This window comes from Typopeltis vanoorti, chromosome 19 (genome assembly GCF_054136105.1).
Source record: "Typopeltis vanoorti isolate ZY-2024b chromosome 19, IOZ_Tvanoo_1.0, whole genome shotgun sequence".
In the NCBI taxonomy this organism is placed as follows: Eukaryota; Metazoa; Arthropoda; class Arachnida; order Uropygi; family Thelyphonidae; genus Typopeltis; species Typopeltis vanoorti.
In genome coordinates, this window is record NC_143567.1 from 63540934 (window position 1) to 63556293 (window position 15360).

A 15360-nucleotide genomic window follows, 5' to 3' on the forward strand; every position below is an offset into this window, starting at 1 on the left:
GTATTGCATCTGCTTCTGATACAAGGGTACCATCTGCATCCAGTAAAGTTATTCTTCCACATTTATTCTTTCTATTACATACAGCCTGATGATAAAATTATTTTGGGTTACCTTTAGCCTGTGCACCCAATTTCTTTTCATACTCTAACTTAGCCTTCTGCAATACTCATAACTTTTCTGACTTACGCTTTATATATTTCATAACTCCTCTCATCTTATTTTCAAAAAGTTCTTTCCATATCTTCTTCTTCTCATGGATCACTTACATAATGAGATTATCCATTTCCCTTCCATTCTATTTGTTTTTCAAATTCTAGAGACGCATTCAGATGCATTCTATCCACCATCACTCTAGGATCTCTATCTTCATCAGTTACTCCAAGCTGGCCATGCACTGCATATATCCTTTGAATTCAACAACTGATACTATGGAACCAAAGGTAGTATTCTCCTGAGTTTGTCATGATTTCTAGACTTGTAGTTTAGCATATAACTTCTCCTGGTATGATCATTCATATAGTTGGCTACTTCCCAGATCAGTATGGCATGATCATTGTCATCAACTGGTGGCAAAATAGTCAACTGAAACACATGCTGATGCTATAATCAAATCTAACATTGTATGTCCTTGAGTTGCTCTTTCACATGTTGCTTGAGAAAGTTGTCTTGTAACAGCTCAATAAATTCTTTCATTTTTATCATGAATTTTCTTTGCTACCCAATCAGTATTCAGATAATTTAAATCACTCATAATAATTACTTGTGGAGTAATTTGGTGATGCATTTCTTCATACCTATGAAATGAACTGCCATGCCTCTAACAATACCCTACTGTATATTTCATCCTGTTAGCCTCAAACCAGATAGTGTCAAACTCAGTACTACATAGGACATTATTACGATTATTGCTTTCAGATGTCTATCTTAACTGCACTGAAGTTATCTGATATCATTGGTAATACTCACCTCTCTCTCTCTCTCTCATCTCTTCTGTCATTCCTGAAAATACCATATCCTTTACACTCAATTCCCGTTATCGCATTCAACTCAGAGAGCCAGGCTTCACTAATGTTAACAGTTTTAGGCCACATTGTATTTACCAAATGCAACCACTTTGTTTCTAATGCTCCTGGTATTTGTGTATATAGACATAGCAAGTTATTTCCTCACATTTTCTTATACTTAAATCTACAGTCTGCTTTGCCCAATTGGGCAACTTTCTAATTTCTCTACCAAATACATTCAGAATGCCTGAAAACAAAGCGTAGTCTATCCCTATGGCAGATTCATAACCCATTTATTGACATTCATATCATTATTATGTCTGAACTTAGATACACTTCAGTTACTCTTGCTTTCTCTCAATGTTCTCTTTCTGGCTTATGTTTCTTTTCTAGTTAGTTCCAAGAACAACGTTCTGCTGAACTGACCACCATCATTCTTCCTAAACTGTAAGAACATGAGCATCTTCTTGTCAACATTTATTTACTGACAGAAAGAAAAAGATCCTCTTACATTTTGACAATCAATCAGCAGCCTATCTCCACCATCACTGATAGTAAGCACAAGCTAACATTGAATCCAGACTATCAAGAAATAGATGTGGCAAACGTGTCACCATCTTATTTCCCAAAACCCTAACAAGTTCGTCTGAAATACATTTGCTGTCCAGCCTCAGACATATCTCATTTTCTTCTTTTGTTTCATCTCCTTCTACTTTTTGGAACAGGTTTCCTTAGTTTGTCTTTCACAAAGACTACAAACCTTCATCTATTCAAGAAGCATTTCAACATATTCCTCTTTTCTTCTCATTGTCTTACCCTTACACAGCACTGATGCACTATGGGTTTTGCAATCTTTCGGATGTGTCTTTATATATATATACATACCAGCCACTGAATTAGAAATGTTTATTAGTAATGTTCATCACAACATGTTTGAGGCAACTATAATGTTGCTGCTCAGTAATCATCAGTAATATTGATCACAATGGAAAAAATAAAGGATCTTTTGGAGTTCGATAAAGAGCTTATTATGGGTGCCTATGTGGCTGGATCCACAATTTTGAAAACAGCTTTTTGGTTTCTGAAGAAACCAGTTTCTGAAAACTGATTTCTCAAAAGTGAGATATCCATACTGTTTAAGCAGTGGAAAAATAACCCACATTACTTGTCTAAGAGGTGTAACTTCGACCCTACAACAGTCTGTCAAGAATGAAATCACCGTCATCTGAGAAGGCTTCTACGAACAAACAGAACTTCCTGTGTGCAGCAATTGACTGAAACACTTAACGAAGGCTGTTCTTGATCCATATCTCATCAAACTATGCACAGGAAATTGAAGATCATCAGTATTGGTAGTCACAGTCCTATACTTAAACCACTTATTTCTGTGAAGGACCAGAAAATCCATCTACAGTGATGACAGGAACACTGTGACTGGACGCTGGAAACAGAAATGCGATCCGATAGTCACAGTACACCTTCATCTGTGCCAATAGTAGGCAGAGAGCTTTTTGACAGCTACGTGAACTCAGCTTGTCTTGTAAACTCAACTACAACTCAAGGCTCTGGAGGTGGTGTCATGGTGTGTGGCATGTTCTGTGGATAAAGAACAGCACCCCTGATATTGCTAAAAGTTTGGGTGTCCTCCAAGGAATTATTATTATTTATACGGGTGCTCACTCCATGGAGTCAAAAGACCAATTATGGGAAGACCTACGCTATTCACTAACCTATCATATACCTCGTTAAACTTATTCACTCTTTGGGTACTCACAACCATCTTTCACAATCCATTCCACCTATTTGCCACTCTCCAAGTAAAGAACCCAGTCTGCATACACTTAGACAACTTCCAAGTGTAACCATTTTTTTAATTTGTTTTCCCTTTACTCCCCCCCCCCCCCATGTATTGAATAATTTCTTTTGTGTCAACCTTTTAGAATCCCTTCACTAACTTTTAGTTTCTATCATATTCCCCACTTCTCCACCTGCCAGATAAACTCTGCAACTTCATACCTTCAATCTTTCTTCGCAGAGAATATTCTACACACTTGTCATGAGCTTGGTCACTTGTCTGAATCCTCTCTACTACCTCCCAGTCCATAAGAAATGCAGGAATTAGGTGACTAAATCTGTGCATAGTAGTCAATATGTGTCCAAATCATAGCTTTATAAAGAGGGATAATAACCTCTCTACTTGTCAGTATGTTCTTCAATATCGAAGTAATCCTCTGAGCTATTTTGCCAACTCTTGCAATATGTACTCTGAATTTGAAGTCTCTGTTCATCAACACCTGAAATCCATAGCTTCATCAATTTCGTGTAATCTAGTACCATCAATATGATACAAAGTGTGTAATACCTTACCTTTTTGAACATTAAATTGACATCTATTTCCTTTGCCCACATTGCCAATTTATTTAAGTCATCCTGCAAGATATCTATATCACCTGTATCAACTTTTGCCCTCTGTAGCTTTGCATCATCAGCAAAGAATTGCCCCCCCCCCCCCCTCTAAATCTTCTACTATATAATCAGTGTACAAGTTAAAGATTAGATTTCCTAGTTCAGAATCCTGGGGCACTCCACCATTCTCCACCTTCTGATGACTGTTTATCAGCCATGCACCTATATGCCATCAACCTCATATCCATTCCTATTTGCTCCAACTTATCTAATAATTTTCCATGTGGTATTCTATCACATGCCATTACAAAGTTTGGCAGTAGCATAACATAGCAATTTCCTTTATCCAGTTCTGCTGTCACCTTATTATAAAATGTGACTAAATTACCTGAGGCAGGATCTACCTTTTACAAAGCCATGGTGTCCCCTATAGAGTATTATATTCCTATCCACCCATTCTCGAATTTTTCCACCATTGAACCACCATTCTAGAGATACTAATTGTCTGTAATTTGCTGCTTCTGTCTTTGAGCCATATTTATGTAATAGAACTTTCTTATCCTATTTCCACTCTCTTGGAACCTTGCTAGAAATGAGACTTAGATTAAACAAAGATCTGTCAAAGGCACTGCCAGTTTACTTGCACGTTCTTGTAGCACATCAGCTGACATACTGTCCAGGCTCACTGCTGTATTGGCATTGGTATTTTTCAATATACTGAATACTTCCAGTTCACTTACATCATTTTCTCCATCTGTCTCTGCTATGTCAGTAACTGCAAAGTTACCACCTAGATGATATACACTTGTAAAATGATCACTTTACAAGTGTATATCATCTTCTTCTGATATGAACTATTTCTTCTGAGTCACTTTCCTACCATCCGCATTGAGTAAAGTTATTTTTCCATACTTATTAGGTAGCAAAAAAACTCCTTACTTTGGCCTGCTTAGCTAATTGTCTTTCAAAAGCAATTTATGATATGGATTTAACATTTCATACCATACTGGTTACCCTTCTTGCTTGTGCTTTTTATGGCTGATGAGCATGCTGATCATTTTTGTTTATATTCCTTCCACAATAGTTTCTTTTTTTGCAGCTCCTGCTTTATATTGTTACTCATCCAGTTAATCCCTACTCAGTTTTTCTTTCTGATCCTTTGCATATAACCGCTTCCCATGCACTATTGCCATTCATTCCATGTAGCTTCTTATACCATGGCACTGCTCCAAGTTGCTTCCTAAGTTTGTTATAATTGCCAGCTTGGTGGTTACACATAAACCCTTTCTTGACTGAAAATTCTCATTGTCATTTTCTCTGATTAGAGATAGAATTGCTACTAGTTATAGACAGACCTTTGATGCTATTACCAGATCCAACACTATCAAATCCCTGGTTCCCTGTCCATCATGTGCTTCAGGTAATAATCCCTAAGTAATTGTATAAATTCCATTTCCATTTTGCCATGTGCCCTTTTCACCTTCTAGCCTGCTTACATCAAGTTAGCTTTCCATTAGAACATCCACCTAATAATGCATTGTTCCACCCACCTCTGTGCAATCACTGCTTTCAGACAGTTATGAACTGATTCCACAAGGTCTTGAACATTCTCCATGCATAACTCGACCCATGTTCACTGCAGCAACTTCCTCAATTCATGCTCAGTCTGTGCAGGAAGATCAGCAGTTCTCACACCTTGTTCTAACATATGTCACACATGTTCAATTGGGTTATAGTCAGGTGAGTTTGGGGGCCAAGGCAATATTACAAATTCATTGTTATTTTCCTCCAACCACTCAGTAGTTGTGTGAGCCTGTTGAAAGATGGAAGTCTGCCCTGTGGTCAGGGTAGACCCTGCTATGGATGGAGATGGTCAGCTAACGGGTCTCTCCTAGCATTCACCATTCAGTTTTTGTGGGATGACAAACAACAGACATAGGGCATGCCAGGAAAAGCTCCCCAGACCATAACACCATCACCACCAGCCTGTTGAACCCCCAGCTGTGCAATCAGGGGGATAGGCTTCATGCTGTTGATGCCAAATTCAAATCCGGCCATCTGCATGGTGCAGCAGAAAATGAGACTCATCACTCCAGATGACATTCTTCCATTTGTTGAGGGTCCATTGCCAACATTCCTTGGCCCATGCAAGACTCTGTTTGCGATTCCTGGCCATCATCATGGGGTACACTTGTTGGTCTCTGACTGTGGAACCACAGGTATGGTGCCTGGTGCATATGGAAATTGGTCAAACTGCCCCACTGTTGTATGGGTGGGTGAACTGTGCAACTGTTGCATGTCATTGCTGGGATACCAGTCGTGACACCCGACACTTGCCTCCAGAATCAACCATGCATGGCTGATCAAGCCCCTTCTGCTGGATGTCTGTTCATGGTTAATCCAGTCCTGGTACACCCTTGATACACTAGTACAAGAGCAACCAACAAATGCGGCTGCTTTGAAGTATTTGAAAGTATTTGGAAGTATTTGACCACAGGCAGACAGCTGTCTGCCTGTGGTCAAATTGGTTTATGTTACCACATTTTCCATTACTGGAAAACATTAACTGATTACATACAGAGGTTAGGTATGCCCATTTATAGTAGCTGCATGCGACATTGATATCACATGGTACTTTGTTATTGTACTGAATATGAAAATCAGGGGATCCTAATGGTAAGCTAATTCAGTGTATATCTCCATAGTTGAAGTCCCCCAATGTGTTGGATTGCATGAAGGTCTACAGCATACCAGGCATTCACCAGACAGTCTTTTAACTTGCTCGCATTTGACATAAGAGGACTTTGGTACTGGATCGTTTTTCTTATGTTGGAATATTGGAACATTTTGCTGATTTAGTGCGTCCTTCAACATTGACTTTTTGTCCATCAGGTCATGGTTGTTTCATGGATGATAGTACTACTCTCCATTGCACAAGAATTGTTCAGCAGTGGTTCAGCAAGTAATATTATTACTTGCTGCGAAGACCTCGAGAGTCAAGGACTCATCGAGGGAGGCTTTTATTTTTAAATTCCTATCCACCAACATGCCAAGATCCTTTGCCTCTTCAGTTTCTTGTAGCATAACCCTGCTAATATAATATGCCGCTGGAACTCTAATCATACCAGGGTGCATAAATTTACACTTACTAGCATTAAATTGATAGCCATTTTTGTTTGCCCAAATTTCCAGTGTATTCAAATCATTTTGTAGCTGAATATCAGTAGCATTCCTGACCTGCCCTGCCTATCTTCGCATCATCGGCAAGCAATTGTACATCTGATGTTATATCCTTCCTGATGTCATTAATGTATAGATTAAACAATAATGGCCCAAGAACCGAACCCTGAGGTACACCACTGATCACCTTAAATCTAGCAAATTCACACCCACCGTATACTACATTTTGATATCTTTCTGTCAATCATCCCCTGATCCAAGTCAAGAGTTTATATTCCAATCCCATATTCTCCAGTTTATACAACAGCCTTTCGTGTGGTATCCTATCTAATGCCTTAGAAAAATTCAACATTATCATAGTATGACAGCAACTTCTGCCATCTTCCCTGACCACCACAAAGCCTGGATCTGAACCCCCCTTGAGAATGTATGGGACATGTTAGAACAACAGATCCAGGAGCAAAGTTCTCTTCTGCCAAATCTGAGCCAGTTTAAGGACTGTCTGGTGAAATGCCTGGTATGTTGTAGAGCTAGATGCAATCCACCACCTTGTAGAATCTATACCAAACCGCATTTGTGCTCTAATTCGGTGGCTGATATGTGTGCACCTTATTGTTGACCAAGTGTATTGCATCTCTGCTGTGAGTTTAAACCACACTGTAGCATCGATATTTGTGAATGTGAAAGGTGGTAGATGATTTTCATTGTTCCCTGCTCATTGGAGGCCTGAAGTGCCTTGAAAAAGTATCTTGAGTTGGTCTCTAGAGCAGAATCCTGTATTGTCTTATGCTTAGCCAATTCCTGGTACTATTGTGCTATAGATGTAGATCTACTTCTTGTATAGGTGATATTCACATTTAAAGCTTTTTAATACTTTCTTTGAATGACTGATTATATTTATGACTTTGTAATTAAACCTTGTTTATTTTGTACAAGAAAAGATTTGCTTGAATTTTGACTTTCACAAAGTTTTGATTTATGTTATATTTATTCATTTCTATAGTTAACTATAGAAAAAGAAAATTGGAAAGAACTTGGTGGTCCAAAACATGGTAAAGTTGATCCAACTGGAGCACCACATGTAGGAGGTAACCAATGGGCTGGAGGAACAGGTTGGTTAGAATTAAATACTCCTTTCACTTATTATATGTTAAAATTACAACTCATAAAAAAAGAGTTTTGATGATAATTCTTTGTTGTTTTATAGAGCTAATAATGGAGTATTATTTTGATTACTATTAACTCTGTCAAAAGTGAACAGTAATAAAGACTGATGCAATCCTTAGTTTTATTCTTACTAATATCAAAATAAAGAAACTTAACTGTGAATTGTACATTAATGCTACTAATGTAATACTAATTTTAATAGTAATTTCCTACAGAATCTTTTTGAAAGAAGTTGTGGAAAGTTTTTTTCACTTGGTTGTAAATTAAATTAAAGATGCCAAGAAATCATATTCTTGGTTTAATCCTCTATCCAAGTATAGGCACTTGAGTGACTTTGTTATAGCAGTGTTTGCTATAGTGAGTCAAATTAGTCATACTTGTTCAAACTCATTTGGATCTTATATTTCAGTCTTCTAAGGCATTTTTAACTACATCAATCTGCTAAGTCTTGGTTTCTGTGGGTTGTTTTCCTGTCATCTCTGCATCAGACACCTGTTTTTTTTTTTTCAGTTGACTCACTATAGGAATGGTGTGATATACTGAAATTTCTTTCGTATGGTGTTATACTTATATCACTTTTCAGTAGTTTGTTTTAGTGAGTGAATTTACAAAAGCAGTGTTTGTTATATAAGATTTAACTCTATTAACCTTTGTTCTGACATATAGCATATCTGTGGCATGTATACATGCATCTGATATTGATAGATGGAGAGAATGACCAAGAAAAATGTCCATACCACTTTAATATCTTTCTGAGTGAAAACAATGTCCAGTTGCTTCCTAATATCTTCATTTTTAATATCGTTTCTTTCATAGTTACACAGTGATTAGCATTCTTTATTAAAAAAATTATCTAAACAACTACCGTGTTACAGTAAAACTTCAGTTTCATATAAACAAAAATATTTATATTATATTCAGTTTATTTATATACAGGGTGTCCCATAAATTTGTAAACATTTCAATAATTCATAAAAATCAGAAAAATTGGTATATTAGAATGCGATTGCACAAAATGAAATCGCAAGGAGGGGAATTTTTTTGGGGGGGGGATTTTAGTTCAAAATTCCGCTATAGAGGGTGACAGCAGTGATGACAGCCAGAATGGCATTGCAAACTTATTTATTCATATGTAGGAAACCCATTATATACATCACTATAGTAATTGTTAACATGTCCACTGACACAATCGATTACATGCTGCAAGCAAGTGAGAACGCCATTTGCAGAAGCGTGGAGCATGTGCAGGTGGATGCAAGCGACTTTGTGGTGAATGCCATCTTTTAAATCTGCTAAGGAAGATGGGCTACTCAGGTACACTTGGGACTTTAAATAGCCCCACAACCAAAAATCTACAAAAGCCCAAGAGGTCCCTCTAGCATTCACCATTTAGTGTTTGTGGGATGATAACAAACGGACCTAGGGTGTGTCAGGAAAAAGTTCCCCAGACCATCTATAAATGAGAAATTGCTTCTTGGGAGATGCGATATTAGGTGGCATCCTATTCTGCATGAACATGACTGTGTGAAGAACATTTTTTTCCTGCAAGCATGGTACCATGTTTTGCATAGAAGTTACAGGTAGCACTTTGCATTTACTGAGCACATCTTCTAGATCCTGGTTTCACGTGGCTTTTCAAAGAAAAAGGGACCCATAATGATGGATGCAGTGAAGCTGCACCAAACAGTGAGTTGTGGTGAATGCAATGGCTCCTCTGTGTAGGCATGTGGATTGTCCTGCACCCCTGGTGGCACCTTTTTTGGCATTTATGAAATTTTGCCTTACTGTCTATAAAACAGCAACTGAGTGATGAAATAGACTTCGACAATGTGATCGATTTTGTGAACAGAAAAGCAAGAAAAATAACATTTTAGAATGTTGGAATTAAACTTTTACTTCAAAAATAAAGATAGTGTTTTTAATTTATTTCCCTATACATCATTTTGACTTTTTTGTAATTTTTTTAAAAAAAACCTGTGTAGGAATTACCAACATTTTGGAAAAACTGTACCGTTTATAACATAATAAATCTAAAAGCATGATTTGAAAGATATAGCAACATAATTAAATTGGAAGTAAACGATTAAAAGTGTATCATCATTGAACAAATTTTTTATTTTTTTAAACAAATAAATAAGATGATCTAATTATGTTACTACTTACTTTTAAAGAGATGGTTGAGCTTCTCAGCCCTTGCAGAGTTGCTGGATATCTGGCTCAATATTGGTTAACTTCAGTCAAAGATCGGCACACACACACACTAAGATGATTTCGGTATTTTGTTTTTATTTGAAGGAGTGATGAAAATCCTTTCTCACAAAGATAGGTTGTAGAAAACTGCAGGACGATTTTCGATGCTTCTTCAGATAATTCGGGAAATTCACTTCTCACTGAAGACGAGATCCAAAATCGAGCAAAACCAAGATCACGGAATTGCATTTTAAGCCCACTGTCACTTGAAAGCTCAATTAACTGTTCCTTTTTCGATAACGAAGTGTCATTCTCATGACTACAAGCCTGAAATGGATCGCGAATCCACAGAAATTTCTTATAAAAGTTATTCAGAAAATATGTTTCAAAATCCGTTTCAGATTTTTGAGGTGGTCACAAACTCAGAAAGAACAAAAATATTATTTTCCACTAAAAAGGATTCCAATGTTGGAAAAGGTGCAAATTGTCTGTCTTTTACATAATTAATCCATAAAACCAGTTTTTTTCTCGAATGCCTTTATTTTGTCGTTGGCATCAAGAACAGTTAAAAAATTTCCCTGAAGGGAGAGATTTAGTTCATTTAATTTCTAAAAAATGTCTGAAAGATAGGATAGTGTTGATAACCATGCTTCGTCAACAAGGAATGATACAAAATCAGAATTACGTTCATTTACAAATAATAAAGCTTCGTGCCTAAATTGAAATAACCTTGTTAGTACTTTGCCCCTGGAAAGCCAGTGAATTTCAGAATGAAGCAAAAGTTGTGTATATTCACTGCCCATTTCATCGCAGAGTACTGAAAATAACATGTTATTTAACGATTGAGCTTTAATAAAATTAACTAGTTTGACAGCATTATATAGCACAGTTTTAAATTCTGGTGGCATTCCTTTGGAGGCTAACGCTTCTCTATGTATGAAACAATGCACCCAATTCATATCCGGAGCTACTTCTTTGACGTTAGAAACAATCCCACTATGCCTGCCTGTAAGAGCACGAGCTCCATCCGAACAGAAGCCTATACATTTTTCCCACTGGATCCCTTTGTGTATTATGTAATTATTGAGAGTGTGAAATATTTCTTCTCCATTTGTTCGGGATGACAAAGTTCTACAAAACAGCATATCATCATGAATGTTGTTATCATGTGCATATCTTATGTAGCATATTAACTGCGCATTTGTAACATCAGTAGTCTTGTCTATTTGTAATGCATAATAAGGGCTCTTCTTAACTCTTTCGATTAACTGAGATTCTATGTCACCTGCCATATCATTAATTCTGCGACCGACAGTGTCATTTGAAAGAGGAATCAAATCAACATCTTTTAGTAACTTGTTGCCAAACATTAGTTTTTACCACATCTTTTATAACTGGAAGTAGTAAATTTTCCCCGATAGAATGAGGTTTCCCTGTTTTCGTTATGCACAAACTTAAGAGATAGGATGCTTCCAGTGCTTTGCTATAAATGGAACTCATGGTTAAAATTATATCTTTTCCATGATTTAATGTCCCTAAGCATTGCTGAAAAAATTCAATTGGCTTATTTTTTACATCACAATGTTTAGTTTCTAAATGTCGTCAGAGTTTCACAGGTTTCATGCACTCATTCAACAACACTTCGTAACACAAAACACATTGAGGTATCTGTTCACTTTCATCTCCACACCAAGTAAACCCGAATTCCAAATATGAATTGTTATATTTCCTACTGGATTTTTTCTTTGAACTGCTTGTTTCTTCCACTTTAATTGTATCAGATTTACTGGCCGTTACAACACGTATTAAAATTAGGCTTAGCATTATCTGTTTCATTTGCTCTTATTTTCAAAGTCCTAGTTCTAAGCCACTTTTCCATTATTAAAAAAACATTTCTGCAAAATATATAAATATATAAATACTTGGGTTAACTCACGATACACTTTGTTCAAGTATCACTTAGCACTTCTGAAGATATACTGAGCCTTGGTTGAAGGAAACCTTCAATAATAAAAATCAATACACAACAAGCAATTGGTTGAAATGTGGATAACACATTTCAACCGATGTGTTATCCACATTTGAAGCAACACAATGATGCTTCAAATCTGACAAAACAGCAAGGGAAGACGGAAGCAATAAAACTATATTGTTTTTCACTTTACCCCTCTTTTATTATTCGTCATTCTGCAGCTACAAATTTAGTGGCAGAATGATGAATAATAAAAGAGGGGTGAAGTGAAAAACTATAGTTTTATTGCTTCTGCCTTTGAACATTCTGACACTATTTGTTGGTTTTTTTAAGGCTCCATTTGATTTCAATAATTTTTACTTACTTATTCAATTTTAATTTGTTTTGTTTGGATAATTAAAAAAAAATTATTTAATTAATTTAAGTCTGCGTGTGGACCACCTGTCCCATTGTTGCGGACCACAGGTTGAGAAACACTGATATAGATGATGAATTCATGACATACAGATGTAGAGTTGCTACACATTTTGGTTGATATAAAAAGATGTTGCTAGTGTTATGAGTCAGCATAGCAGTAGATTTGAGCTGTGCTAAAAAAATGTTTTTAATTAGTGTGTAGTGTGGCTTTTTATTGCAAATTGTGCTGCATTTTTTTCACTTTGGACACAAGTGACTTTCAGTAGTGTTGTTGGAATTTTTTGTTGTTGTTTATATTGAGTTTTGCTACTTGTTTGTTCATACTTCTGCATCTGAAAATGTCGTCCATAAAGAAATGCATGTCGGTGGCAGGTAAGGCTTCAGCTAAGATTTGTGGACCGTTTGGGTAAATGAGAAGAAGGAAAGCATTAATGTATGTGAAAAGTCTCTTGATAGATTAGAGCGATTAGAAATGGGAGCAAGTGTGAATGAAACATCTGAAGAGGATATTAAACATTTAAAGATGAGATTGGCTGATGAGAATGAGAAGGAGGAAGTTAGTATTACGAAGAAAGAGTCAAAGGATAATCGTGTATGGGGACTTGATCATTAGAGGTGTGATGACAAATAAAGTGCACAAAACATGCTTTCCAGGCAGAACAATGAAGCAAATAACCGATGCATTGCAAAAAAGGAAAGACCAGGCGTCAAAATTAGTGGTAGTCGTGAGCACAAATGACTTAGTTGTGAAAAAAAGAATGTTGATAGACTTGAGGAAATTGTTGCAGCAGGTAAAGAAGAATAGTGTTGGAAAAGTCATAGGTGTGTTGCCCAGATATGACAAACAGTGAATTGAGAAGGAGAAGAGATAATGAATAGTAAGATAGCTGAGTTTTGTAAGGCAAATGGAGTATAATTTGTAAATCCATGGAGTGAATTTGAAGGAAATTGGGAATGGTTTAAAGTTGATGGATTGCATTTGAATGAGTTTGGTGTTTGGGCATTTAGAAAGGCTATTGTTTTTTATTCAAACCACTCTCCAGCCAAAAGGCTGCTGGTTTGAATCCCACCATGGGTATGAATGTTTGTGATTATCTGTGAAAATACTAGTGGTGGTGGGCAGTAGATGGCGTTGGTGTAGTTCTGGTTCATTGTAGTTTGTGGATTGAGTGGTGGAGACAAAGAGCTGTAAGTATCTGCCCTCCCTCAATGAGTCTTTGGACTCCCTAGAGGTGTCACATAATAATAATAATAATAATAATAATAATAATAATAATAATAATAAATGATCATTGTCTGCTTATGATGCAGGTAAATGGATTGTACAACAGGAGGAAGATGGATATGAGGTTGAAATGTGGTTACAGCAGCAGCAGCACAAGGTGATGGAATGCATAAAGGTGAGGATGAGACTGGTAGGAATGGAAATCAGTCTGGATCAGGGAAACGGAGTGGTCAGACCATAGAGAAAGAGAGAGGTGTTGTGCTGGTAGAATGGCTTCAAGGACACAGGAATTGTTATGTTTTATGCAAATATAAAGAGTATTCAAATTAAGAGAGCTGAGTTGGTTGCATTTATTGAGTCATTATGCCCAAAGATAATATGTGAAATAAATGGAATAAGTGAAGCTGGGTTGTCTGAGGAGGATGTAATGTTGGGAATAGAAATAAGATATATAATTTTCCAGATGGCTAGAAATGTGAAAAGAGCGGGGGGGGGGAGTGCTGTTAATGATTGCAGAGAAATTGTGTCCACAAAGTGTGAAAGTTGATGGTGCATGCACAGATTTTGAATTTGTGTGGTGTTATAGGCCATGGAATGTGGAGAATAATGATCGTGAAATATTTAAGCAAATTAGTTTGGCATGTAAAAGAAGGTGATCCTGATGGGAGACTTTAATTACAGGAATATAGAATGGAAGGAGGAGATAGTGTATGGGAACAAGGAGAGTGAATTTGTTGAATTTCTGAGAGATAAATATCTTAAGCATGTGATTGAGGCAACTAGAGGCATTAATGTTTTGGATTTGGTGATAACTTCACAAGATGTAGTTGTTAATGAGGTGTTGACACTGCTGCCGGTTGGTGAGAGTAATCATGAGGTACTTGTTTTGGAAGTGATGAAACAAGAAAAGATTATTGCCAAAAATGGATATATGTGGAAGTATAAAGCAGGTGATTATAGGAAGCTCTGTAGTCAATTAGTATCAGTATGTTGGGTAGATGAGTTGAGTGTAAGAGATGTTGATAATGCATGGAAACTCACAAGACAGTATCTGACAAAAGCAATGTATAACTGCATACCAAGAGTTAAGCGAGTAAGTAGAGTAAGATTGAAATGGATGAATAGTGAAATCAAGCGAGCTGTGCTGGAAAAGAAAATGTTATGGAGAAGGCACAAGACAATTGGTGGTGATTGGATCCATGAAGAGTATAAAGTGCAGGCTAGAAAGGTGACATGCATGGTAAAGATAGAAAAGGTGTAGTATGAGAGGATATTGGCTAGTCAGGCTAAAGTTAACTCAAGGTAATTTTTCTGCTATATGGAAGAGAAAGATAATGACACTAGTGATAGTCATGCCAGCAGAATAATAGTTGCAAAAGGATGTAGTGTTATTATTGAATGAACATTTTATAAGCCTACTGTATATCATACTGGTGCAAATGATATAGTACAATATATAGAAGTGGGTGGCAAGTATTAGGAGAATTAGAAGTGAAAGAATCAGAGGTGTATCAGGTTGGTTGTGTTGGATGTTAATCAGGCTGTGGGTATATCATCTCATATTCTTAAGGAATGTCCACCACAGTTCTATTCCCTTAACCTGGTTATTTAATGAGTCTTGCAGTGGGTAGGTTTCCTAAGGAGTGGAAAGAAGGCAAAATAGTACCACTCTCTAAGCATAGTTCTAGGACAGACATCTCCAACTATAGACCAGCCTGTATAACTGCAGCTGTGGTCAAGGTGTTGGAGAGATTGGTTAGGAATAGAATACAGGATTGGATTGATGGACATAGCATTCT

The 15360-nt window shown here is 36.8% G+C and overlaps 1 protein-coding gene across 3 annotated transcripts in view; it reads left to right on the forward strand.

Annotated features, from left to right (window-relative positions):
• The window catches only part of c12.2 (von Willebrand factor A domain-containing protein c12.2), a 550347-nt gene that overhangs the window by 426097 nt on the left and 108890 nt on the right, over nucleotides 1-15360 (forward strand). For all 3 annotated transcript variants that reach the window (XM_090409563.1, XM_090409565.1, XM_090409564.1), the window contains exon 35: nucleotides 7594-7702. In XM_090409563.1, the coding sequence (XP_090265689.1) occupies nucleotides 7594-7702 (109 nt within the window). The remainder of the gene's footprint in view (nucleotides 1-7593; nucleotides 7703-15360) is intronic.